Here is a 24,607-nt window from a genome sequence, read left to right as displayed (position 1 = left end):
CATCATCATCTTAAAATTTGTAATCTATCAAAGAACTAAAGTAAATATGAAAAATAAATCTTGAAGCTTGGGCCATTTTTAGTATGTATTACCCTTGAATATACACCAATTACATATCTGCCAGTAACAATTTAAATAATATTGTAAATGACTAGTTTTGTAGGCCCGATATTCTTCTAAGTGGCAGGTCTCCAAAGTGTTAACAAAATGTCAAATGTGGAAGGATATGAACACATTTTACAGCATTGTGTACTGTGTGTGCAATATTGGAATAGTTTGGAGATAATGATTGATTGTATCAGCATGACATTGCACTTGTCAAAAAGCAGCATCTCTGAGGCAATGATTTGTGGTCAGTAATATTCCTGAAATAGACTGGCCTGCCCAGAGTCTCAACCAGAACCCAATGGAACACCTTTTAGTTAGAACATTGACTTCACTGCAGACCCCAGCATTCAACATCACTACCTTCTACGGTTTCGCCTCTTGAAGAAGAATGAGCTGCCATTCCTCCACAGACATCTTATTGAAGAAGTTGCCAGCAAATTTCAAACCACCATAAATATGAAGGGTGGACCTACCCCATGTTAATATCTACTAATAGGTGTCTGGTACTTTTGATCAGATAGTGTAGCTACATTATGAAGCAGGTCTCTTTGTGGATTCAAAATAAAAAACAATTATTGTGACAGATACAGTAATAGAGAGATATCAGTAATAATGTAGATTTGAAATTGTCAGTATATTTGTGTGTGTTGAAGATTTTTAGAATTTTGTGTGTACCATCCGAACAAGGCAAGTCCCATATTTTGGGAACATTTCTTGCGTGGGGAATTGACAGATATCCATGGAAATGTTTTCTTTCTTTCACAACATTGAAGTTACACCCAGTGCTGAAACTTGCTGAAGGTGAATGTCTCTGCTGTTAAGTGTAGAATTTTTAGTGTGTGCACCACAATCTCAAGTTTGTGGTGAAGTACTGAAGGATATTGTTAGTACAATAGCGGAGGAGTGCACAAAGAACTGCATGAGGAAAGCTTTACGCCTTATATGTTTTCAAAAAGCTATTCTTACTTTCAAGTTTAGGAACATCCAGATCTCATTTGTTTATCCCATGTAGCTGTAAACATTGCAGAACAATTACCAAAATGTGGAAATACTGTGTTTATAGTGCACAGCACTTGGGTTTACCACTGTTCAGTTAGAAATGGTAAAAAATAAATGGATTGAAATGTGTACATTAGTAAAAACACTCTGTGTCAAAGCATTCCTTGCATTTTGATGTGGATGAATATGAACAGTATTCTGTACACACACTTTCGACAGTGTTAACCATTTCTACTGTTAAAACATGTGCGTGAGAACTTCTGTGGAGAATTAGCAGATCAGTTACAAACAGAAAATGTTACTGAGAATGAGCCTGAACTATTGCATCAGATTCCTGAGCAGGGGAAATATCTAATGCTAACACCTACGCGAAATGTGGAAGTGAGAGACTCATTTCCTTCCTTCTGCAACTATTTTAATGTTGTAGGTAAATAATTACATCGAAGTTTCACAAATACCAAGATATTTAAGTCTCTCGATGTGTCCTATATGTATGTCCCAGCGAAGTCAGCATTTCCACAAGATATGCATGGGAAACATGTACAGCGGGGAAGACAAAAGGGAAGTATTAGAAACTTCTGAAATGAAATTTGGTATTACATGAGGCTGTTGGGGGTCAGATTGATTGATCAAGTAAGGAATGAAGACATCACGACCTGAGTAAACAAGAAAAACTGCTTAATAAAGAACAATGAATTGAAGAGGTAAAGTTATTGGCCACACATTACAACATGATTCTTTGCTGAATAGTGTTATTGAAAGAGTGGTGGAAGGAAAGAATCATAAGGGCGGGTCTAGATACAAGTAAACCTCAACAAGGCACATCATGGATGATGTGGAGTGTTGCTGTTGTGGTGGAACAAAGAGGATATCTTGCAAGTGACGGGAATAGAGACTGCATCAAACCAATCTAAAGCTTGTAGACTGAAACACTGTATGTGTAGTACTGTCTGAATAACACCTGTGTAGTGGAGACAAGAACAGTACTGATGGGGTCACTTATAGGTATGGAGAACATTGGACGCAAGGGATGAAAAAAGGAGAAACTGATATGATTTGTCAGTCTGTCAAGGGGAAAAAGGGGAGGGGTGAGATTGTTATTAATCAGTTTACAATATTCAGATGTAAAAGAAAAGATAAGATTGTGAATTTTAGTGCAGATGAAAGTGTGATGCATTGTCCAGCAGATAATGGAAATAATATGTCCTACATTGAGGCAAAATACTAACAGATCAAAATTAACAGCGTGGAACTGCAGTTTAGGCTGATTGTTAGTCCTCTGAGGTAATGGAATGTTACATATGAGAGGCACCTTGTCAGTATCACATAGACTGGAGAGATAAGGAATAGGTGAAATCAGTCAAGAATGAATTTGGTCAGTTTAATATATCTGAGGCAGGAAAAAGGAAGTGTTGTCAGCTTGATGTTTTAGATTTATTATACCATAGCTTGGAAAATGGTCACCAGGTGGCCCACAAGCCTCCATTGGAACACGATGAACTCAAAATATACAAAATAAGTAAAGAAATATCTTGATTGTTTAATCACTAGTCAGAACAATGATAACCATTGTAAAAACGTATGAGACACCCAAGTTGACATTAAACAAATTGCTGCAGGGTACCTGTCCCACATTCTTTACACTATGGACAGAATTAATGAGATCCTAATGATATCATTAAAGAAATTCTTTAGGGTACCGGTAACTGGGATGTGATGACAATGCTTGGATCAGCCCAAGAAAAATAAATATTTGATAAAGTAATTATAGATTTTCAGTGGTTACTGCTTGCTTGAATTTCACACTCATTTAGCAATTTCATTTGGCATTCCATCATAGTAAAAATAATGATAGCCTTTTTTTGAATAACTGTAGAAGTTCAAGAAAATAAACTTACAATTTAATGCTTGAGAATGGAGTTTGAACTCGGTGTTGGATGCTTAAAATTTATTTAATATTTATTGACATTTATTTACATTGGAGTATAGTTTTATGTTAAGAAGTTAAAATCACAGCACACTCGCAGACTAAAATGTGTTTGCAAGGAACAGAGGCAAATAGGGTTTGCTCTAAGCAAGACACATTTGCAGTTGTATAGGTCATGTTACTGTTCATACCGAAAGGGGCAGAACTTTGGCATTAAAGACCACCAAATTTATTTTATATTTATTGTGGTAGAAAATAAATCCAGATACACCTCAGATTATGCTCCTAAGCAGGTAGCGTCTCAAATATTTTGAACTTTTGCTCACAAAAATAGTATACAGCTTATAATAGAGAGGTATATTCATCTTATATGACTACTGTAGCACTAGTAAGCAGCTCAATAAATGTATTGAGCAGAGAAAGAGGTCTAAATGATATGGAGGCAGAAGAAATAGACGCTCTGCTGCTGGATAACTGGATACACAGGAATTCAGTGAAATGAAGACCATACTAATCATTAGAGATTCATATACTTAACAAAATGTGCCCAAAGGCAGGCTTGTTTCCTTATATGCCATTCTAGCTGAAAGGATGACATTTTCAAACAACTGTATTTGCTTAGTAGAGAAAAACTGTTCAGAAATGTCTATAGCATTTTAATATATTGTTGCTTAGTGGCGCTGTATTGAAAAACATAACTAATAAGCCAGAGGATCAGTTAGATCGTGATAGCCACACCTGCTGACAGCATTTGAAATGGGGCTATGTAACTGCTGTTATGATCTGTTGAACATTAAACTGCTAAATAATGGAAATTCTTGTAAGCACAATGAGTACTGTGTTGGCCCAGCTGAGATCTCTGGTGTTGTCAGGATGAAAGCGTGTGCAGTGCGGTGGAGCAGGACAGTTGGTGCGTTGGACGCTAATGACACAACATTAGTGGAACAAGAATTCATTCATTAAAGTTTACAGTCATATATTCTCTTCTGTGTTGGCACTCAGGCTGTCGGTGGTGCTGTGTCACAACTTCAGAAGTTGCTGATGCTGTCTCAGTGAACTGCAACAGGCATCATCCTCAATTTGCAGCTTACATAATCACAGTGGTATTGGGGTGGTAGGCATCATGGGCAAATGGTGTAGTCCATTTGATAGGCAAGGTAGACCCGGATGGAAACTGCACTCTTGTTGACGTCAAAGTGGTTGTGATTAGGCAATCTCTCAGCAGCTTTGCCTGGTGTGGAGATTGTCCACAGCATAACCCTTGCAGCAAGAAAGGTTGGGGATGTCGATGACTGCGTACAAATATCATTTGGGGACAGCAGCAGTTACTGTGCCTCCCAAATATTGGGACGTGTCTATACGCGTTAAGCACTATCAGTTCAACTCAGCAAGCTGCAGATAGGAGTCTCCAAGTCTTCTCATCAGTGGTTGTAAGGCCGGCAGCTCACAGCATCAGTGTAGTAGACCAGATGGTGGCAGTTTCGGAGGTGGAAATCGTCTGTGCGCATTGCAGGCTTGGCTTCTTAGTTGGTTTACTGCAGCATAAACAAAGAACTCACAAGCTCAGAAACCTGAATATTTATTACTACTGGTGTGAGACAGTGACATAATGTCTGGTCTGTGACAAGCGAATGTGTTCTGAACTCATCAGAGCTCTTCACCACACACTATTTCGCAAGAATGGCTTCAGCTTGCCGTATCAGCAAGCTGATAGTTGTTCTTGTCAAACTTCTACTCTCCCATACTAAATCAATCTTATCTGCTATAATGATGTGATGGCTTCTTCTCGCGTAGGTCACAAATCTGCCAAGTTTACACTTAAAGCTTCTTCTGGGTGAGGCAATCTCTTCGGAACTTGTCCCAAGTTCCGCAATGTTTGCTTTGTGCCTGTTTGTCATTTTCATTGTGACATGGGGAGTTCGCTGGAGAGGACTTTGAAAACTTTTTTTTTTTTTTTATACATTTTCTATAATATGTTACTGCTGTGTAACAGTACTTTATTCAAAAACTCAATAGTACTGAAGTTCAAATACCCAATGAAATTTAAATTTTTATTTATTGCTCAAGAAAAATATCAGTATCTTTGAAAATGATGTAACAACATTCCATCTCCATTCACTTCTTCCTTATTCTTAAAATCAAACTAAGAGAATTTGAATTCTTCGCAGGCAGCCTGAATTTTGCAAGTGGGCCTTCAATGTCCCACGAGGAGCGCCATGTTTGGAGAAGTGGAATAGAATACCTGATGACACAGACATTCTTGTTACGCACACACCACCAATTGGTCATGGTGATCTATGCTGCTCAGGTGTGCGAGCTGGCTGTGTGGAACTGCTAACAACTGTTCAGCAGAGGGTGAAGCCAAAATACCATGTTTTTGGACACATCCATGAAGGTAAAACTATTAAGTATATAATTATAAACATTTTAACCTGAACTCCAAAACCATTGCCCTCTTGAAACAGCTTTCATGAACACATTCCTTTCAATTGGTAAACATATGTTATTAAATAGAAAAGGCCTTCTAATAATTGCCAGTGTTAAACATGTCTAGTAAATTGCTAACAATGTCATGCAAAGCAGTTTCATGCAAGGATAGGAGAAAAATATAAAACACACACACACACACACACACACACACACACACACACACACACACACACACTGCTAAACTGAGATGAATTTCCACAATTTGAAACAGTATTTCTCATGTTCTATGAATGACAAATTAAAGTGAACTTTTTCTTTATTAATTTTTACAACAGTCATACTTCTTGTGTCAGCTATGTCCACTTTCAGTGCAGCACTAAAAATTAGTATACAATTAACTATTAAGACAGAAATTTCATCATTACACAATAGCAATATAAAAGAATCTGAGTGTGGTACAGTAAGGTTCAAAGCCAAAAGAAAAAATAAGGACAAAATGTGAAGAAGGGTTGGAGAGGCAAAGAAGAGGAGTATATCCTTGTGTGCCCATGCTTGAATCCAAAAATGCTGCTTGCAAAATGCTAAAGAAAGAAACAGTTAGGGGCTTGAGAATTTACAGGTCTGTGAAGTAAAAAAATGGAACATGGTAACGATATCCACATGTACATGACTACTCTGTAATACACACTTAAACCGAGCGAGGCGGTGCAGTGGCTAGCACACTGGACTCGTATTTGGGAGGACGACGATTCAATCCCGCGTCCGGAATCCTGATTTAGGTTTTCTGTGATTTCCCTAAATCACTCTAGGCAAATGCCGGGATGGTTCCTTTGAAAGAGCACGGCTGACTTCCTTCCCCGTCCTTCCCTAATCTGATGAGACCGATGACCTCGCTGTCTGGTTTTCTCCTCGGAACAACCCAACAATTCTCACTTAAGTGCTTGGCAGAGAGTTCACAGTACCACTTTGATAGTTTCTTGACCGTTCCATGCTAACTCTGATTTTTCTTGTTTTCTCACAATTGTGGTTTCTCCTTACACAGATGGAAATCAACAAAATATCCGCACATTCAGGGGAGAGAGTTGGTGATTGAAATTTTTTGCAAAGATCTTGCCACACTGAGAAACACATTTCTTTTAATGATTGCCACAGTTACATACCCTCCCCTATTTTGTGATAATAAAGATTGAGCTTTTACCGTGTCCTCCATCAAATCTATATGGTAAGGATCCCATACTGCACAACAATACTCCAGAAGAGGATGGACAAGTGTAGTGTAGTGTAGTGCAGGTAGCCTATTCAGTAAATTTGTTGCATCATCTAAGGGTTCTGTCAATAAAATACAGTCTTTGCTTCAACTTCCCAATAATGTTTTCTCTGCGAAGTACCAATTTGAGTTGTTCATGGTTGTTCTCACTAGGAATATAGTTGAATCAATACAGCATTTTAATTTGTATGGCTTATTGTCTAACTTAAATTTAACAGAATTTTTTTAAAGGAATGTGGATTGTGTAAATAATTTGTTAATTCATATTGATCTTCTGACAAGTTTACTTTACAGTAAATGACACCATCACCAGCAAACATTCAATTGGTGTCATTTATATAAATCAAGAACAGTTGAGGGCCTGCAACCCTTCCTCCGGGAACGTCGGATATCACTTCTGTTTCAGTTGATGACTTTACAGCAGTTAGTATGAAATGTGACGATTCTATCAAAAATCATGAATGCCATCACATAACATCCAATTTGATCTGAACATGCTTGTGAGAAACTGTGTCAGAAGCCTTCTGGAAGTCTGGAATAAATTTGAGATCCCCTGTGGACAGAGCTCATTACTTCTTGTGAATATAGAGCCATTTGTGTTTCATGGGAATGATTTTCTGAATCCATACTGGCATTGTCAGTAGAATGTTGGCGTCAAGGCATTTCATAGTGTTTGATCGTAGTATATGTTCCAAAACCAGACTGCAAATCAGTGTCAGTGACATGAGTCTATAATTAAATGGATTTCTTCTGATGCGTTTTCTGTGTATTGGTGTTACCTGTGCAACTTTCCAGTCTTTAGATATGAAACTTTTGTCAAGTGAGTGGTCGTATATGATTGCTAAAAATGGAGCTATTTCATCAGCATACTCTGAAAGGAACCCACCTAATTTACAATCTGGACCAGAAGACTTGCCTTTATTGATTGGCATAAGTTGGTTCACTATACTGCGGGGGTTTACTTGTAAATTACTCATATCGGTAGCTGTTCTGGATTCAAATTCTGTAACATTTTCTGCATCTTCTTTGGTGAAGGAATTTCAAAAAACCATGTTTAGTAACTCCACTTTAGTGGCACTGTCATTGATAACGTTACCATTGCTATCGTGCAGTGAAGGTATTGTCTCTTATAACATCCCAGCTCCTCCACCAAATTAAAACATCCCAGCTTCCTCAACCAAATTATAACATTTCAGCTCCTCAACACCAAATTGAAACGTTGCATTAGGAGGTGTCTGCTTCGTGCAAAAGGTCTTGAGTTCATATTGACAACAACAAGTAATTCTTCATTACAGATGTTTATGTACAAACAGAACTGACAGACTTCACAGACTCAACAACTGACTCTCAGAGCTAACTGCACTGCATATCCGAACTGAACTGGCAACTGACAACTCCTAGGTGTATTAATATCTTTCCAAACAATGAGAGTCTTCGACAATGTTTAGTTTACAATACGATAGCAATTCACGACTTAAAACTAAATTAGACATTACAGAATTTTAGTACAGATTAAAGTAAGTAAAAGGATCAGTACATATAAATTCTTACAAGCATAATTTCTAAATAGATTTTATAACATTTTTCTACCAGCTTCTGGATAACCTTCACCAGATTTGTACCGATGTTTCCAGAAATATCTTGACATTTGATTCTGGATATTTCTTGAGTGATTTAGAACAACTATCTATATGTAAAATGATTTAAATCGTGTTTCAAAACGCAAACAATCCTTTTTAGCAATATTTCTTGATACAAATCGTCTTTCGAAATTAGATTATGAAACAGTTTTCACAAGTTTTCGTATTTTTGCGATCATAATATAGAATTTCTCCATAGAAAGTTCCAGAAGTGTGCATTAAACGATCATTCACAGACTTTCTCTTTAGCTGGTGAGTTTTTAAAAGTATCTTGTCCATATTATACGAAATAATTTAGCTCAAAACTGATAATTTATGCAATTAATCAGAACTACAAACAGCAAACAGTGAGTCTTTCTTTTACAAAATGAAATATAATTACAAAATTGAATGAAAATAGGTTACTAACACTAATATATATTTACATTAATTCTATTTTTGTTCTTTCTGTGCAAAATGTCCTAATATTGACACAGTACAATATTTTAAACATCACCAAAGTTTCCTTTTACATTTTGCATATCTGTATCGACATCCCCTAAAAGTCTACAGTATCGAATACTTCAATATGTCCCAATATGTCCTGTAATGTTACACTCTGTGTGCTTGTATACTTTACATATGATGAGAATCTCTTATTTTCTGCCAGATTTTGAGACAATGTTTCATTAAGGAAACAACTGAAAATGTTTCACATTGAATTCTGTGTTTAATCTCGAGCTGCTTTAAAACTTAGCCAAACTCGGAGATTTTGTGATCTTTTAAATCTGGCATCTTATTTTGTTGCCTCTGCAGCAGTGTCCTACCCTGTCTTGTGTACCAAGGAGGATCTGTTCCATCTCTTGTTTACTTGATGTATATGAAACTATCAATTCCTGTTAGTACTATTTCTATGAATTTAAACCTCATCTGGTCTCTGCTTACATAGTCAAGATTGGGAGAAGTGGAGACCATCAGGAAGGTGTTGCAAATTTCTGTCTGCATTTTTAAATAAGGCACCATATTTTATGTCTATTTTTTGTGTTACAATATTCAGTCTTGTTACAATGACCTTGTTGTCAGGAATAGTGAAGGATAACAGGCAGATAAGGAAAAGTGAGCTGTGAAAGCTAAACATAGAAATAGCGTTCTCTTTCTAAGAGAAGCCAGACTTTGTTCTAAAAACAAACTGGACACAAATCAGATAAATGTTGTTATGCTGTGTGGCAATTCTTGCCATAGGTACACTCTATATAAAACTGTGTGTGGAAGCCACTTATCAAAATTTGGTTTGTTATAGTAGTTGCTTCCTACAGCAATTTGGGGTATATTGGTGTTAAAACTGAAAATTACAGGTTTTAGAATATAATTTTCAGGTTTTATTTTGGAGTTGGACAGAGTACAAAAAAGTGGTGATGCAGGCAAGGAGAAGGCAAGCAAGTTACAGGTTCCCTAATCAAGATCAGCAGTACTGGGAGCAGGTGTGTTGTTAAAGAAGAGTCATCCACAAATAAACCAGCTAAAATGTTTGCAATCAAATATTTCCTCTCTCACTTAACTGACTGTAAATTGCATCACAATCTGTGCTAGTCATGGGAAAGTGGTAAATTTGAGGAATATTCCTTCATATCTATTATCTGATGACTACTTTTAAATTTATCCATTGAAGAGGAGAACACATACAGGGCAGTTCTATGTTGGCAGTGCTAATTTCCAAGGAGAAAACTATTTGAAAACAACTGTAACATATATGAACTACTGCTCATGCATATATATATATATATATATATATATATATATATATATATATATATATATATATTACAAATATTTTGAAAATCAGTATTTCATGCGTATGTCTCTCATTTGCAATTTGAATTGATTCCTAGTCTCTTCAGAACATCAGCTTTTCATATTCCATATTTAGAAAATAGTTTCTAATACTCCAGTTTTGTTCCATGATCCCACAGTTGAATTAAGACTTTCAGTGAGATTTTACGAAGATCCCTAGGTGATTATTTGCAACATTCTTATGAGAGTTTTATAATGTTCGTAACTGCCACTAGAGAAGTGTTTATGAGACAGCTTTTCTCACCTGTAATCCATAATAAGTCTGTTATGCTATTCATGAAAGTTGAGATGTCGCAAACTTTGAACTTTCTTTTTCTTCCATTGATCTTAAAACAAGGGTGACCAACTCTTCTGTATTTTCCAGGTTCTCCCGCATTACTTCGCTTTTTTATCTAATCCTCCTGGCTCCCCTATTGTCCATCAAATTCTTGCGTATATTTCATCAGTACTCACTGTTATGAATTTTAATCGAGTGAAGTACCATCCATAGTTGAGATTTCCTGAACGAAAGATGCAAAAAGTTTTCACGTATCAATTGATACTAATGTCAACACTTAGTCTTTTTTTCTGCTCGTGCTTCTGCAGAAAGAATACGGTTTGGCTCTGGGGAATGTGAGGATAGGAGAAAGAATGACATAACCTATGTGCCCTGAGGGTTCATGAGAGAGAGAATATTTACTTGTTTCCCATTCAGAACTGGCTTGCCTCATACCTATCAGCAACTATGGTATGAATAATCAACGGAAGTAACAAGGACTCACAAAAGTGGATTGTAGAGACATTCACATTTAAACATACTTGTTATATTATTTATTGCTCCATTGACTCAGAAAACAACAATATTTCACAATGCTTCAAAAGAGATTGTACTGACGGAGTTCGTTTAAGTGGGCAGGAATCAAAAATGTAGGACAGTTAACATGAAATGTTCTGATTTGTGTAGTCACTAGGCATCTACTTTTCTAGTGCAGAAAAGACTGTGGTGAAAACAGGAACAACAGAAAAAGTTGGGTTAAAATTTTTAAAGATTTAATTTAAAAATACAAAACAAATTAATATGCCAAACCTAAGTAAAATCATAGGCTTTGTGTTAAACATCCCAGGATCTCTTGTGAGAAATAAGCAGACTGATCATAGAAACAATAGTACCTTAGAACTGATTAAATCAAAATTTTCCATTGAAATCAGTTTCAATTATAATTGCAAAGGATTTTTTAAATTTGTGCAGGAAGATAAAAAGCTGCAGAGATCTGGAGATTCTATAAAGAAGTACTTGTATGGTAAATACAATATTTAGGCCTTTGTGTAAATTTTATTGTGATTATATTTGTCTATAACACTTTCATTAAATTATATCCATTTTTCATTTCATAGATGCAAAAATGAGCAATTCCTTGTAGGAGTGGAACATGACAGAAAACATAATGTAACATATTTAGAACACTTGATTATGCCAGTTTCTATATTTAAATCTTTGTCACACATTCCAAGGAAATAGAATGTAGTTACACAATTCGAATTTATTTTGACAGTCTTTCTTAAACTTTCCTTCATGCTACTTATGACTCTCAGATCAAACATTTTCTGGACATGACTGTCCTTGACATTACAGTGGTGATATGAATGTCTCCTGTACACAGATTTATGAAAAAACTCTCCTGCCTCTATCACCTGTATACATGCCACCTCTAACAGTGAGAAACTGACAGCATTTAGGGCACTAGCCTCCACCACTTGTTCACTGGGTCCAATTTCCCCCTTCCCCATATCAAAGGCCTCTGGTTTCAGACCGCATCTAACAAACAATGCCAATATTTGATTTCCAAAAATATTTTAGTGCTTGCTTTTCAGTTGTGCGACTGGATTTGTGATTTTCTTTGAGAAAGGTCCAGTTCGTCGTAATTGACCGGAGGTCATAAGTCTTCTGCTGTTCCTGACGTTACATAAACGATTTATGAGTCAATCTGAGCACACCTCAATCTGTTCCTGATCTATACAGGGTGCTACAAAAAGGTATGGCCAAACTTCAGGAAACATTACTCACACACAAATAAAGAAAAGATGTTGTGTGGACATGTGTCCGGAAACGCTTAATTTCCCTGTTACAGCTCATTTTAGTTTCGTCAGTATGTGATGTACTTCCTCAATTCACCACCAGTTGGCCCAATTGAAGGAAGGTAATGTTGACTTTGGTGCTTGTGTTGACATGAGACTCATTGCTCTACAGTACTAGCATCAAGCACATCAGTACATAGCATCAACAGGTTAGTGTTCATCACGAACATGGTTTTGCAGTCAGTGCAATGTTTACAAATGCGGAGTTGGCAGATGCCCATTTGATGTATGGATCAGCACGGGGCAATAGCCGTGGCGTGGTATGTTTGTATCGAGACAGACAGATTCCCAGAACGAAGGTGTCCCGACAGGAAGACGTTCAAAGCAATTGATCGGCGTCTTAGGGAGCACGGAACATTCCAGCCTATGACTCGCGACTGGGGAAGACCTAGAACGACGAGGACACCTGCAATGGACGAGGCAATTCTTCGTGCAGGTGACGATAACCCTAATGTCAGCGACAGAGAAGTTGCTGCTGTACAAGGTAAGGTTGACCATGTCACTGTATGGAGAGTGCTACGGGAGAACCAGTTGTTTCCGTACCATGTACAGTGTGTGCAGGCATTATCAGCAGCTGATTGGCCTCCATGGGTACACTTCTGTGAATGGTTCATCCAACAATGTGTCAATCCTCATTTCAGTGCAAATGTTCTCTTTACAGCTGAGGCTTCATTCCAGTGTGATCAAATTGTAAATTTCCACAATCAACATGCGTGGGCTGATGAGAATCCGCATGCAATTGTGCAATCATGTCATCAACACAGATTTTCTGTGAATGTTTGGGCAGGCATTGTTGGTGATGTCTCGATTGGGCCCCATGTTCTTCCACCTAAGCTCAATGGAGCATGTTATCGTGATTTCATACAGGATACTCTACCTGTACTGCTAGAACATGTTCCTTTACAAATATAACACAACATGTGGTTCATGCACGATGGAGCTCCTGCACATTTCAGTTGAAGTGTTCGTTAGGTGACCGATGGATTGGTAGAGGCGGACCAATTCCATGGCCTCCGCGCTCTCCTGACCTCAACCCTCTTGACTTTCATTTATGGGGGCCATTTGAAAGACAATACGCCATTCTTCAGGGCTGCATCAGCGATTCCGTGCGACGGAGGGTGGATGCATGTATCCTCGCTAACGGAGGACATTTTGAAGTCACACCGGTACGTTCTGTTGCTGTGTGTTTCCATTCCATGATTAATGTGATTTGAAGAGAAGTAATAAAATGAGCTGTAACATGGAAAGTAAGTGTTTCCAGACACATGTCCACATAACATATTTTCTTTCTGTGTGAGGAATGTTTCCTGAAAGTTTGGCCGTACCTTTTTGTAACACCCTGTATAAATGATTTAGGAGGCAGTTTGAGTAACCCTGTTAGATTGTTTGCAGATGATACTGTAAAGATATTACGTGATCAAAACCAGTTGCTGAATGATTTAGATAATATAAGTGACAATTGACTCTAAATAATGAAAAGCGTTAAGTCATTTATTTACTCTTAGTGATGAAAGTTGTACGAGGAGATCATTTCAATGTTTTGCTAATGTTAAGCATACATCTTGGCCGGTATGACATGCCCATGTGGCATCTTGGAGCATAAATGTCTGTGGTCTTTTTGGTATGATGTGATCACATTATTTTTGGACTGCTTAACCTCCAGCAAAGCTGACAAAGTAACTTTATAAGATCATGCCAGTAAAAAAATATAAACAATGTGATCATATCATAATAAAAAGACAACCGACATTTACGCTCCAAGATGCCATATGGACAATGTCATAAACTAAAACATAACCTGATAATGGCAAAATGCCAAAACAAGCCTTGTTGTGTAAATTGTATCACTATGAGTAAGTATACTGATGCACCAAAGCATTATGACCACGGCCCACCACGACGTTGGATGCCACCTCGTGGCATTGCGGGCACGTGACATGTAAAGAAAAGTATGGAAGTGGAGCAGATGCAGACAGGAGATCACTCTAGCGAAGGTATGAGCTGCAAATGGAGAAATCCATTGAGATAAATAATTTTGACAAAGGGCAGAGCCTATGAACGAGCATCTACAGAAAGAGATAGGACTCCAAAACTATCACTCGGCGCTAAATGGTTGGACACCCATGACTTTTCACAGAATGTCGGTTTTGGAGGCTTGTCTGCTGTATAAAGTAGGATACTGATGATCTGTTACATCTCCGCTGAATGAGCATAGTGCTGGTGCACACACGGTTGTTTTGGGGTACACGGATCATCATATATTATTGAACATGGAGCTCCACAGCATATGTTCACATGTTGACCCAAGGACATCATCAGTTACAGTTGCAATGGGCACAGGATGACACCATTGGGATTTGACTGTTAATCAATGGAAACGTGTCAGCTCTTAGGTGAATCACATTTTTGTTACACTAAGTCAATGGTCATCTCCACAAGTGCAGTTGTCGAGGTGAATGGCTGTGCCACAGACAGAGGTTGTTGGGAGCAGTATTATGCTATGGGAGATTTTCCTGCACTTGCATGGGACCTTTGGTAGTAATCTGCCTCCCTTCATGGTGATGTCATGTTTCAGCAGTCTAATTGTCTTGGAGGCAGATATGTGCTACACTGGTTTGAGGAGCATTACAGTGAAATCATGTTGATGTCTCAGTGACCAAATTCACCTGTGTAAATCCTATGCAGTCCATCTGGGCCACTATCAGGTGCCATGACCGTGTATGCAAAGCCGTGGCCCATTATTTATGTGAATTACATTACCTGTGCATAGACATCTAATGCCACGTAACTCCAACAAACTGTCAGATCCCTGATCCAGGGAACCGGTGATGTATTTCATTTCAAAGACAGACAAAGGGACTACGAAGCAGGTGTTCATAATGTTTTGGGTCATCAGTGTAAATAAATAGTGCAACAAAAAACTTGTACTTAAAATAAAATGTACCCTTTAGAGATTACAATCATGAATAACAAATTATAATGATCACACAGATAATATGGGGAAATGAAATGATCGTGTGGCACTGTTGGCCGGGAGGCCCCATGCGGGGAAGTTCGGCCGCCATATTGCAAATCCTTTTTAGTTGACGCCACGTCGGCAACTTAATAGTCAATGAAGAACATCCAGTCAACACAAGGTAGAGAAAAATCCCTGACTCCACCGGGAATCGAGTTTGGGACCCCGTGTGCAGGAAGCAAGAACGCTACCACAAGCTGCGGAAAGTAAACCAAAGATGGCAATTTATTAGAACAACACGGAGAGAGTGCAACAGTTCTACGGAAGAGATTGCTTACACCATACTTATCTGCCCTCTTCTGGAATACTGCTGTGCAGTGGGTGGAGGACATCAAAAAAGTCCAAAGCAGGGCAGTTCATTTTGTATTATCGCGAAACATGGGAGTGTGTGCCACAGACATATGTGAATTGGGGGTGGCCATCATGAAAAAACAGTTTTTGTTTGCACCCATCTACACGCGGAGGAATCATCATCGAAATCAGAGTTCGTATAGAACTTGGTTTTTCCTGCACGCATTGAGTGTAACTGAAGAGAAATAACATTCATTCTATGAACCCTCTGCCAGGCACATAATTGTGAACTGCAGAGATGTTTTTGCTATCATTCGTCACAGTTCATATATTGGAGAGGAGCTGCTGCTGCTGCTTTCATAATTGGCACACATGACCATAACAGCTGAACCATTGCCTTTATTATAAAGGGAGAAAGTTGTTTTTTATACATATTGAAAATGTACATTCACCTAACTTTGAACTTAAACCAGATATAATTTCTGAACATCGTTCACCTACTTGTTTTACTATTACTTTCCAAATATTTTCATCGCTGCATAGGAAGACACTAAGGTAGGCATCTTCTTCCAAGAAAACATGGCAATCAACATCTAGAAAAAAGTCCCCAGAGGTTATGGACTTTTTGTAATGTAAAGGAGGTGGTTCAGGAGATATTAAACATCTGTGAAGGGGAAAGAAAAAATAGAGATGGGGTATTGTCCTAGTGCGAATAATAGCAAATTGAACTTTAATATTTATTTAGTGCAACACGCATTTTGGACTGAATGTTAGATGGTAAAAAAAAAAAAACACCATTAGAGACAAATGGTCTGCATTTGAGTAATCTTAACACACGTAATGCACCAGTCCATACCTTCTTTTTCCTTGTATGTCTGACTTACAGTAATGACCGAACATAAAGGAGGCCACTGGCCAGGGAAACAAAAAGGTTGTCTACATGTCTTCTCGAAAATTATATTATTACCAATATAGTGCTCAACAAAGCTAACAAATGCAACCTTACTGCTGGCTCAACCATGTAGAGTTGGACATGTGGTAAAAATTGTCCTGTTTAAAGATGTTAGCAATGATTTTTAGTCACAAGTTTTACATATAGAAGAGCTAACCAAGGACTACACCTTTAACGGTACTCAGTATTTGTTTTGATACACCATACCTATTATGGTTTGTGCACTCCCAGTTTTGAATGGAACCAATCATTCATCAAAACTTCCTTAAAGGGACAACCAAGTATCTGCCAGGATGAATGGCCACTACCAAACTGTGGCCAGGTGGACAACCCTGTTACACAAAATGCTCAATAGCAGTGACTGCTTCACAACCAGGGCCATCTGTATCCACAGTAACCTACTGCCTCCAGTCCCTCACCCTCATTGATCTTTCACCTTCACTTCCTCAGCCTCACCACTACAGTTCGACCAGGCAGCACTGTTTCCTGCATCCTGCTATCCTCATTCCACTTTGGATTGTTGTTCCCAGTCAGTGCATTTCAGTCTGGCCAAATAGCTAGATATATTGTAAATTTGAAAAGAAAAATCTTCAATTTAGGAATAAAATTACACCAACTTGTATTACTACATTGTGTATTCAGCTGAAACTGCAATTATATGAGTTGATGTCTGGCAACACTATTATTCAGTGAGTTGTCATGACTTGGCTGTCACTGTTCTGCACTATGGCCCACTTTTAGCAAATTTAAAAGGAATTTATGGTAAGCCTGTTCCAGGTAAACGAAACCTTGTCATTGACAAAACAGGTTTCACTATTAACATGTTGAAACCATCCACAATTGTTTACAGCAGTCAACTCAGAAGTTAACTGAGCTTGCTGAAATCAAATATGTTTTACATCCATTGTTATTTTGTTTCAGGTTATGGAATTACATCAGATGGAAAAGTTATTTACATCAATGCATCAACATGTGATATAAATTACCTCCCCACAAACCCCCCAATTGTATTTGATGTATCTTTACCACAGTCTGTAAATAAATAAACAGTATATGGTATACTCCATGAGAGTTATAACAAGGCAAGGAAAGGTGTGTATATAAGAACTGATATTTATTCAGCAGACAAAGTATAAGTAAAATGATACAAAGTGTACAACAATGCATATAAAAACACATCTTTTACACAGAATAACTGTTAAGTCATCACATACACAAAATAAGTTTGCTGAAAAGCAATCAATTACAAGGTTTCTCAAATGTTCTTTGTAAAAGACATGTCTCAAATAAAACTGAAAGCCATCTTATTACAACTATGAACAATATTCTCTTTATTGATGTCTCAGCAATTATCTACTTTTGATTATGAAATTAAGTATCTATACAGAATTTCAATATGTAAAGAAATGAGATTCTTTTATAACCTCGTTCAACATTCCATGTCAACAGTATCTGTATATTTCTCAGTATGGTACATTTGAAAATAGATACGATACTGATTCTCCATTGTGTGTCCTACGGACTGCTTCAGCAAACATCATTGACACATCAATGCACTGCAACAGACAAAGAGCACAGAGCTTTTATTTCTGTTATGACTAACCTCTTGGAAAATACAGTCACTGATAAATTTTAATCCTGACTTAACTATTTCTGTAAGTGGCAGAGATGGCTAACTTTAATTCAGTAGATATTACAGTTAATTAAGAGGGTATTTTAAGTGTGGAAAGTAATCATAACTGAAAATTAGTAAAGGCAATCTACAACCAATCAGGGAAAGAAACTTTTGCTAAAGTCCTATCAAACTTTTTTTCTCTTCAGGCTTCCATTGGACCCCATTGTTTCCCTTCTCACAGGTATGCCATTTGATTACTTAGTCATGGCCTTATTGGCAGCCTGCCTGACCCTAAGCACTGCTACCTGCTGTGCAAACCCTCATCAAATTCCAACGAATAACCTGGAAGATTTGTCTGCTTCTCTCAAACTTCCTACAAATCTTAGTTGCCCCTTGTCATGCAGTTCTCATTCTCATGCACACATTAAGCTCCTCTACATAACTACACTGCAGTTCATAAGTGATGTGTGGAAACCACCATTCACTGCAGAGTGAAAACTTCATTCTGGAAACCCTTAACTCTTTCTGCGTGAGCTACTCCCCACAATGAAATAGCTTTTGTTCTAATGACTACTAACTCAACTCATATGTGACAGGCCCTCTATTTTGCAATAATACAAAACAAGCTGTTCTTTGAACTTTTTTATGTACTCTGCCAATCAAATCTTAAGAACCCCATACTGTGTGGCAGTACTCCAGAAGAGGATGGAGCAGTGTAGTGTAGACAGTCTCTTTCGTAGATTTGTCACATCTTGTAAGCACACTGCCAATAAATCAGGAGGCTCTGGTTCGCCTTCACATCTTTTTTATGTCATATTTAAATTGTTTGCAGTTTCACAGAAATTTAATATATTCATTTTAGCACTCATTTGGGTGACTATTATTTATACTCAATTGCCACTTTTTCATGGATGTGGTGTCTAAATCATCATTGAAATGGTTTTGATCTTCTGACAACTTTACTATGCAATAAATGACAGCATCACCTGCAAACAATCTACAAGGACTGCCGAGATTTCCTCTTAAATTTTTTCTCAATTACGAACAGCAGACGGCCTGCAACATTTCCTTTGGGGGGGGGGGGGGGGGGGGGGGGGGGGGGGGGGGGGGCCCTGCCTGATACCACTTTTGTGTTTGGTTGTGTTTTTGTGGTTTTTTTTTTTCTCTCTCTCTCCACTCCACAACAGTCATCACTTGCACACTGTGTACGTAACATTAATATTTGCTGTCCTCTAAAGGACTCTGTTCAAATCCCCTTAAACCATCCTAAATCATTCTACACATTTTGGCTAGGATGGTTCTTTTGAGAAGGGCATAGCCAACTTCTTTCTCCACCTTCTCATAATATGAGCTTGTGCTCCACCTCTGATGATTGCATTGTCAACAAGAGGAACTCTGACCTTCCTTCCTAGGACTCTACTATCATCTCCATCTGTGGTTGTAAGAGCAATTTGAGTACAACTGTGAACTGTTTTAAGTATCAACAAGTTTCTCACCTGCACCTGTCTTTTGCTGGCTATTGTCATTGGTGCTTAAGTTTTGCTGTGGCTGACAGGTCAGAGGGAAGAAGACAGACCAGGGGGGCAGGGGGGGGGGGGGGGGGGCAGGGGCCTGATGGCTGGATCCCTGTTTGGCTAGAGAAATAGGTGTTTCAATGTTTGTTTGCATGAACTGGTGTTGTTGCCATTTTGTTTCCCCTGTTTTCAGAACTAAACAATGGAAAAATCTATGACAGGATGTAACAATATCACAAGAAGGAAAGTTGTTACCTTATAGTGGAGATGCTGAGTTGCAGATAGGCACAACAAAAAGACTCTTGCAATTATAGCCTTTGTCCATTAAGGCCTTTATCTCTCTCTCTCTCTCTCTCTCTCTCTCACACACTCACACTCACACTCACACACACACACACACACACACACACACACACACACACACACACACACACACACACACACAATTTTTTTAATGCATAACAACTTCCCTTCTTATGATATTGTTTTCAGAATTAAAGTATTTAACATCCATGACATGTGCCTGGTTCCCCTATTTTGATGTCAACATAATGGTTGGTCCAGATAGCCCATTTTGCTTGTGTATACTTTGTCCAGCACTGATTACTTCAACCTTTTGTATTTTATGTTGTTTTACTGATACTGCATGTGACATCTGTCCACTTGTTCTCTAATGTGTGTCCAATAACTATATATATTACTTGAAATTTTAATACTTCAAACTATCACTTCTTAAATGCAGCTAAGTGAAAAGGAACTTCTTGTTATATAAAAGCATATAAGATTGCCATGTAGCATTTTGACCACAGAAAAAGATTCCCTTACACTTGCATTGTTTTTGAGAAAAGATTATCCACTGCTATTTCTTCACACACTATTAAATAGATGAATAATTTAATAGTTATATATTGCTGAAAATTAGAGAAGACTACCTCTTTAGTCCAAAAAGATATTAAGGAGTATAACCAAAGACAGGGAAAAAGCACCAACAGGTGGATTGCTATAGTAAAATCTAAGTTCCATAAACTTATTTGTGACATTCATGCTCTTAATGAGAGTTTCACCAACCTGTATCCTAGGACAGTCCTTCATGTGCTGTTCTTGTGGGATAGTGTTGGTTACAACTACTGCTTCGAAACAGGCATTGTTTATTCTTGATATTGCAGGCCCCGAAAATATACCATGAGTTAAGATAGCATAAACCTTGGTTGCACCAGCTTCCAGAAGCCTAGTTTTTTGAACAAAGAAAATGCAACTGTATCTGCAGTACTTTTCTTTTACATAAAAAATATGAATGTATACTCACTTTTCAGCAGCATGACAAATTGTACCACAAGTGTCAGCCATGTCATCTACCAATATGGCAACTCTGTCTTTCACATCTCCAACCAGCACCATTGCTGCAACTTCATTTGCTTTTTTGCGTTCTTTATGGATAAGTGCAAATTCAACATTCAGCCTATCAGCTATGGATGTAACCCTAAAAAACAGTAACACCAATAATAGTAGTAGTAGTAGTAGTAGTAGTAGTAGTAGTAGTAGCAGCAGCAGCAGCAGCAGCAGAAGAAACAATAACAAGAGCTATTCCATTATCAAGTTAAAAATTTTGTGTGGGGAGACAGTTTCTAGGAAGTATACAAAAATAAGATGATCCTTCTCTAGCAGAAAACGTGAAAAGCATTATAATAACAAAATATCAACACTGTTTTTCATATCATTCAGATAAATTCCAGAGAAAACCCATGCTGGTCTAGGACAATTTTATCTTCCCTTCGTTAGTTTAACTTTATGCAACATTAATAACTTATTTAAGTTATTGTCCTCTCTTATATAATACAACTATGGAATTAGAAAGTAGATTTTGATTCTCTGTCATTTTCAAATTATTTCCTGCATCTTGTCAACCCCTCACACAGGGTAATGGAATTGTCAGATTTTGAAAGCCAATATTCAATCGGCCTATTAAATTTAAGTTGAATTTGCTCAGTACTTTCTGTTTGGGCAGCAATAACTTGCATTTCTAACATACTACCTGGCCTCTGATCAAAACCCACCGTAAGTGTTGAAGTAATTTTATAAGTAATTTGTAAGGGAGGGAGGGGGTGGGAGAGGGAGAGAGAGAGAGAGAGAGAGAGAGAGAGAGAGAGAGAGAGAGATAGATATGAACATCAATAGTAAAGGAACCAGTGTAAAGCTAAATATCAGCAATCAATTTTTGCATATCTGTTAATTTCGTAATATATGCTGCATGAAAACCTACACACTGTCTACGGTATTCTGAGTCCAATTATGAACCTCACTTCCACAACCTAGAGACTAAGAGAAAATTCACAGTCTAATATAGTTGCTGTGCTGTTATCTGTAAACTTTATCTCAAACTTTATTAGTGTTCAGCAATTACAGATGTTAAGTTTATTGATGCATTCTTGCAGGAACAAACACCTTTACATTTTTAATGGCACAAAATTAACACACATTCAGATTAGTGCAATCGAAGCAAAGCATTGTGCACTCAGCTTATAGATTTACTATTGATACGCAATGTTATATTGTACAATTGTTCACCTGCTTACTGTGTATGATTTAAAAGATCTGTGAAATATTTTATACAGAATCAGTGAATAATTACATTGAACATTAAACTGCTTTTATATAGCACCGATAATCCTACTTTGAGAGCTTTAAAGTGAACATGGCAACTGTCCATGAGACAGTAAAATTTATTTTATTAAGTTGACCAAACAACATTCTTACACATCATATTACGCTTCTTTTCTGGTGCACGCACAATGAATTACTAATCCCAGAAATATTGTGTCACATAATTCCCTAAATGTGACTTTTTTAAAAACTAATCTATGCGCATTTACTTTCCCTCTAGAAAATCAACACAAGAAAAAAATTGACAATTACGGAGTGAAAAATATTTAAAAATGTAAATATGTTACACAATTGCATACGATCCAATACGACTAAGTAGTTAGAAATTATCATTAGCTTTACTTAGTAAGTGCGCAATTTAAAACATCAGCCTTTGTTGCCAGCATAAATGAAACACACTCATATACAAGCACATATTAATAATGTTTATTGCTTCCACTAATAGTTAATGGCCATACTTTGAAACTCATCTAATTTTCTCAGAGACCATGAGAAGGTAGTTTCATAATGTGAAATTTGTGTAAAATTTAAAATACTGTAACTAACCTTTTGGCACCACCAGCATCTGGTGATACTATAATACTGTTACGCCATTCTACTATGTTTTCTTTAATCCATTTCAAAACAGCTGGTTCTGCATACAGATTATCTACAGGGATATCAAAGAATCCCTGTATTTGAGATGCATGGAGATCCATTGTAATAATGTGATCCGCACCAGCCACAGATAACATATTTGCCACCAACTTGGCTGATATCGGTGCTCGGCTCTGTCAAAAAATGCCGAACGTACATACAATGTTACATCACATGTACTAAGGTCCATTTGCAACATTATACTGTGGCAAGAAAAATCATAACAAATAATTCTCATATAACCCTTCCTGCAGGGGAGCTGAAGGAGAAATGATTATTAGCTGTATAAAAACACTTCCAAGAAAGAAAAATCAGCAGAAATGTTTACAATGTGTGAATGAAAAACTTAAGAAGTTTAATGTGTTGCAAATGCACCCCAGTTAGTTTAAAAGTAAGTTAGGAAATAAAAATAAAACCAAAGTTATAGGAAGCAGTGCAAAACACTGATTATTTTGCAATTAGCATTGAAAAAAATACTCCAAACAGACAGGCATAAATATCAACACAAAAACAGTTATTTCCAAAGTAACAGTGATTCACTGTAACATATGAAGGCCAAGGAAGTAACAAATTTTGTTATAATTCGTGCAGAAGTCTCATGAGGTCCTTGTTTATTAAAGAAAATGTGCAAAGTGTAACAAGGGTCCACACTCATTTTGTTGGCTGGAATTGTATTGACAAACTTTAGCATAGTTCAGTTCTAAATTACCAATTTCATATGATCTTGTGCACATAGGTAATTCAGGAGAGCATTTGTGAATGGAGTTTAATAAAAAATGTCTTCCAGTCTATTCAGAAGAGCGTTCCCAAATAGTAGAGGAATAAACCTAAGGATTTATCCCATTTGATTTTTTTCCTGATCTTGTTAATTTCAAATTCTTTGTATTCACATGCTCAAAAATGTACCAACTTTCATTTATCTCCAAGACAAGAGAGTTTCTCCAAAACAAGATAGTTCCCTAAGGGACAATATGTGGAAAGAATTTTAATACGCATAAAAATGATTTTAAGTGCCCTTTTTTTGCATATGTACAGTGATACACTGCTACCATGCTAATCATCCAGCAATGCTACTACATGGAGCATCCCAACAACACTAGTTCCATATAAGTTAATGCCATGAGTGAGTAGCAAACACAACAGGACAATGAAGCTATACAAACTCTTACATGCAAATAATTGTTAGTAGTTACGTCATTCCTCCTGAAAAGTTTTGGCTATGTGCACTAGCTGTATGCAGCTCTCTCAATGAGCACCAACAGCATCAATATACACAACTTTGAGATGTAGAAACTTCAGGCACATTTTCTAATGTACCTGTCACTTGTAATGAAATTTCAATTTTGTGTTTAAGACAGCAAGTATGTAGACATAAAACTTACACAATTAACTATAAGCATCAGTATTTTATATGAATGCAGAGCCTATATCAATCAACAATGTTCTCAACATTACACACTGAGTTTTAAGAAGGATTGTTTGAAATTCAGATGCCATCAATCAAAAGATACCTGAAATGGTACTAACACCAGATTCTGAATAAATGTGTAGAAAATGCCTAACTTTTGTTGCCAGCATTATACACTAACCTCTAAAGATTCTGTCT

General features: G+C 37.4%; 2 protein-coding genes across 10 annotated transcripts in view; one reads left to right on the top strand and one right to left on the bottom strand.

Moving 5' to 3' along the window:
* The window catches only part of LOC126267051 (metallophosphoesterase domain-containing protein 1), a 68,465-nt gene extending 50,829 nt beyond the window's left edge, over positions 1–17,636 (top strand). For all 7 annotated transcript variants that reach the window (XM_049971883.1, XM_049971884.1, XM_049971886.1 and 4 more), the window contains exons 4-5: positions 5,203–5,429; positions 17,497–17,636. In XM_049971883.1, the coding sequence (XP_049827840.1) occupies positions 5,203–5,429; positions 17,497–17,621 (352 nt within the window). In that variant the 3' untranslated portion in view covers positions 17,622–17,636. The remainder of the gene's footprint in view (positions 1–5,202; positions 5,430–17,496) is intronic.
* A 36-nt stretch (positions 17,637–17,672) lies between these two features.
* Positions 17,673–24,607, bottom strand: part of LOC126267050 (ribose-phosphate pyrophosphokinase 1) — an 86,644-nt gene continuing 79,709 nt past the window's right edge. For all 3 annotated transcript variants that reach the window (XM_049971879.1, XM_049971880.1, XM_049971881.1), the window contains 4 exons: positions 22,912–23,135; positions 21,011–21,184; positions 20,773–20,932; positions 17,673–18,131 (listed from right to left, as the gene is read on the bottom strand). In XM_049971879.1, the coding sequence (XP_049827836.1) occupies positions 18,039–18,131; positions 20,773–20,932; positions 21,011–21,184; positions 22,912–23,135 (651 nt within the window). In that variant the 3' untranslated portion in view covers positions 17,673–18,038. The remainder of the gene's footprint in view (positions 18,132–20,772; positions 20,933–21,010; positions 21,185–22,911; positions 23,136–24,607) is intronic.

Source organism: Schistocerca gregaria, chromosome 4 (genome assembly GCF_023897955.1).
Source record: "Schistocerca gregaria isolate iqSchGreg1 chromosome 4, iqSchGreg1.2, whole genome shotgun sequence".
Lineage (NCBI taxonomy): Eukaryota > Metazoa > Arthropoda > Insecta > Orthoptera > Acrididae > Schistocerca > Schistocerca gregaria.
This window is presented reverse-complemented; position numbering and strand designations above follow the sequence as displayed.